The following is a 3,630-nucleotide window of genomic DNA, read 5'->3' as shown; positions in this document are numbered from 1 at the left end:
CTCCCAATTAGTTAATTTGGCTTTCAAGTCAAATTCAGTGGTTCCTTGGTGTCTCAGAAACAGATGGCAAAACTGTTTATTTAGACTTAGAAATATGAGATTTGTGGTGTCACACATATATAGGGAAGAGAATGCTTGTGCTGATAGCCTTGCAAACCTTGATCTCTCTTTCACTTCTTTTGATTTATTTTGGTCAGATACTATCCCTGATTTTATTAGGGGAGAGTACATTAGGAATATGTTGGGTATGCCCAATTTCAGGTTTAACACCTTTTAAAAAGGTTTTGGTTTGGTCCCCCTTTTCTTTCTTGTACTCTTTTTGCTTTATATATTGAATTGATGCTCTTTGCATTTGTTTAAAAAAAAAAATCGAACATTGTTTCATTCGATTTTCACTACAATGTTTGGAGGCTGAACCTTTTGATGTGCCTCATTGTTGTAACTTAATTTTTCTCCTTCTTTTTTGGTTGGCCTTGTTATTCCCATCTTTGTGAATTGTTTCTTTGGATCTTTTGATGTCTTACTAAGCAGTTATTGTGCTGGTTGACACTTTCTTGTGTTAATATATTCCATTGTAGTCTCTTAAAAAACAAATTATACATTTTTGTAAAGAAGCTTTTATTATGTTCCAAACATGGGTTAATAAAATCATTCAAAATTTTACTATTTTTAGGATAATTAAACAATTTTGAAAATCAACATGAACTAAAACTAGAATTAAAGTTCTTAATCCTAAACATTAAAGTTTTTTAATCCTAAATCAGAGAGAAAGTTCAAAAGTTAAATAAATAATCCAAGAAACCAAGATGTGATCTAAAATACTTATTATGTAAATAACAAAAGAATAAATACCGAAGACTAAAACACAAAGTAGCATTTTTTTAAAGGTATGCTTAATATATCCAGAAGTCCTAGCTCAACTGGTAAAATGCCGAAATTGTTAGGTCGGATACCATGATTAGGGTTTGAACCCTGGTATCTCCACTTATGTGTATGAGTTTATAATGGCTTTGTCATTTTGTCTATCTACCAAAAAAAGGTATGCTTAATATGCACCTTTACTCTTTTTAATAAAAGAAAAATCTTACAGTAATAAAAAAACATAGATAACAAACATAATATTTTATTAAACAACCCAGTTTTATTTCTACCAAAAAAAAAAAACTTAGTTTTATAATATCCATTTGTGTAACCACAAGACATACAACAAGAAAGTAGTATAATCTTTTTTCACTTATTTAACAAAAACAGACATAGCAACATTAAAAGAGATCACACAACATGCTTCACACTTATTAGAACTTCAAAGAACTTATAATGCTTATATGATATATCAAGTGCACCTCTTACTAAGATTGACCGTAAAGCCTTCAATACGAAGAATCACAGAAACCTTTGGAGTAACAATGTGACCTTCCACGACCTGTATGCGAAACTTCCATAATACAGCAGCTGCAACCATTTTCATTTGAAGGAAAGTAATATCTTTTCCGAGACAGCTTCTCGGACCTGCATTAAACGCTATGAACTTGTACGATGGTACATGTATAATTTGTCCTCTATCCGATATCCATCTCTCAGGCCGAAATTCTAGGCAATCATCACCCCATATTTGTTCCATCCTTCCCATTGCATACAAAGAGTATATTAACTTTGTATTTAGACTAACATGGTCTCCACTAGGTAGTATATCGGAATTAACTGCACACTTGTGTTCAAATGGTACAGGTGGATAAAGCCTTAAGGCTTCACATATAGCTCCATGAAGATAAACTAGCTTATCAAGCTCTTTCACACTAAAATTTGTGATCAAATTATCCTCTTTTGTTAAACAGTTAACCTTGATCTCTTGAATAATTTTTGCTTCGACAATAGGATGAGTTGATACGAGCCAAAAGAACCAATTGAGACCCGAACTAATTGTTCCATTACCTGCAGCCAAGAGATTGAGAGCAGTGTCTCTAATATACATCTCATTCGTTTCGCCCTTTCCCAATCTTTCCTTCATTAGTTCTTTTACCAGGCAATAATGAGATTCATCCGCGTCTTCATTTCTTTCGAGTATTCTTTTCTCTTCATCACCTTTGTAATAAGATATACATTTGTTCAAGAATTCGTGAAGATTTTCTTTAGCTACCGTGCCCTTCTTCTCTTGACCAATGTGTAGCCACTTTTGCAGCTTCCAAATACATTTTGGCATATAGTGTCTATACAATAGCAAATCCTCAAGGACACTAACAGCTTTTACATAAGCAATATCCGATAACTCGTTGTACTTGTAAGGAAGGGAATTAGGATCGAATCCAAATAAAAAAATGCAAGTAATATCAAAGGTAAACCTCTCAATAACATCTTGTAAATCAAGACCTTTTACTTCTTTGGATGCATGATCAAGAAATGGTAACAAACAATTCTCTAGCTTCTTTTGAATGTTTTGTTGATAGAATATCTCAATGTTTTTGTTTTTGAGCAATGAATGAAATAGTGCCCTTTCTTGTTTCCATTCATTGGAATCCAAATTGAAAATACCAAGACCGAGAACTTCAAAAATCTCATGGAAGTCAGATCCTTTCCCATAGTTACTGAAATTCTTGCTGATGATGTGGTGCACATTCATGGGATCACTGGTGAAGATAACTGTGGCAAGATTTGTGAACCAAGGTCCTTTAAACTGAAAAGTACCTCCATGATGTTTCAAAACTAAGGTTGCATAATCATGAATCTTGGATAGGTTATGCAAAACTGATGGTAGCATGCCAATTATTGGCCAATTTGGTAGAGTTACATTTTTTTTGCTTCTCGATATATTGTAAAATATGATGAAGAGAATTGCTAAAAACAATGTAATATAATGAAACATGGTAGTTGTACTTAGACAAAAGTGCTTCCTACGTTCCTTAATAGGAGTATTTTACAAAAATGTTTTTTCTATAATGTGCAAATTTTAACATGTTCAGAAGTTTAAAATAGTAATTTTGCATTGGAACGTGTATATTTTGTATTTAACTTTTTAATAAATAATTGTTGTTTTTCAATAAAAACTTACTACTCTTTGTTGTTTTAACATAGAGTACAATATTGCATATGTTAGAGAAACCCTCACAAAAATTATGGATATTAAAAAAAATTGTTTGAGTAATAAATTTATCTGAATAAAACTAGAAGGCTTTCTACTTCGGACTAGAGGATAATTTAAAATACAAAAAGTTCTTCAAACGTTTAAACAAACTTAAAAGAGTAGTTTTTATTGAACTCATAATGTTTGTCTTATACAAACAAAGTATTGACTTAAACTACTCGAACTTTTTTCTTTTTTTTTGACAAAAGCCTAATATTTCTTTTGTATCGAATAAACTACAATGATGCTTAACTTGTGATTAATAGTATTTTCTTTCTTTTTCAACAAAGATCTAACCTTTTTAATGGATGAGAGGAACTACATAGAGGCCTCACTTGTGATTAGTTGAACAGTGGTTTGTTTGTTTTTCGACAAATGCATGATGTTCTTCTGGATCGAGTGAACTACATCAAGTCTTTAGTTGTTATCACTCGAACTTTGATTTGTTCATTTTTTCAACAAAGATCTGACAAGTGAAGCCTTGTTATTTTATATGATGTTTAAGAAAGGTT

The 3,630-nt window shown here is 31.7% G+C and overlaps 1 protein-coding gene across 1 annotated transcript; it reads right to left on the bottom strand.

Moving 5' to 3' along the window:
* Positions 1-1,152: 1,152 nt before the first annotated feature.
* LOC25483232 (alkane hydroxylase MAH1) lies at positions 1,153-2,893 on the bottom strand. Its single transcript, XM_013611889.3, has one exon. It carries the CDS (start codon positions 2,858-2,860, stop codon positions 1,334-1,336), a length of 1,527 nt encoding a protein of 508 aa, XP_013467343.3. The 5' UTR covers positions 2,861-2,893; the 3' UTR covers positions 1,153-1,333.
* Positions 2,894-3,630: the final 737 nt, after the last annotated feature.

The sequence above is a fragment of the Medicago truncatula genome, chromosome 1 (assembly GCF_003473485.1).
Source record: "Medicago truncatula cultivar Jemalong A17 chromosome 1, MtrunA17r5.0-ANR, whole genome shotgun sequence".
NCBI classification, from domain to species: Eukaryota; Viridiplantae; Streptophyta; class Magnoliopsida; order Fabales; family Fabaceae; genus Medicago; species Medicago truncatula.
This window is presented reverse-complemented; position numbering and strand designations above follow the sequence as displayed.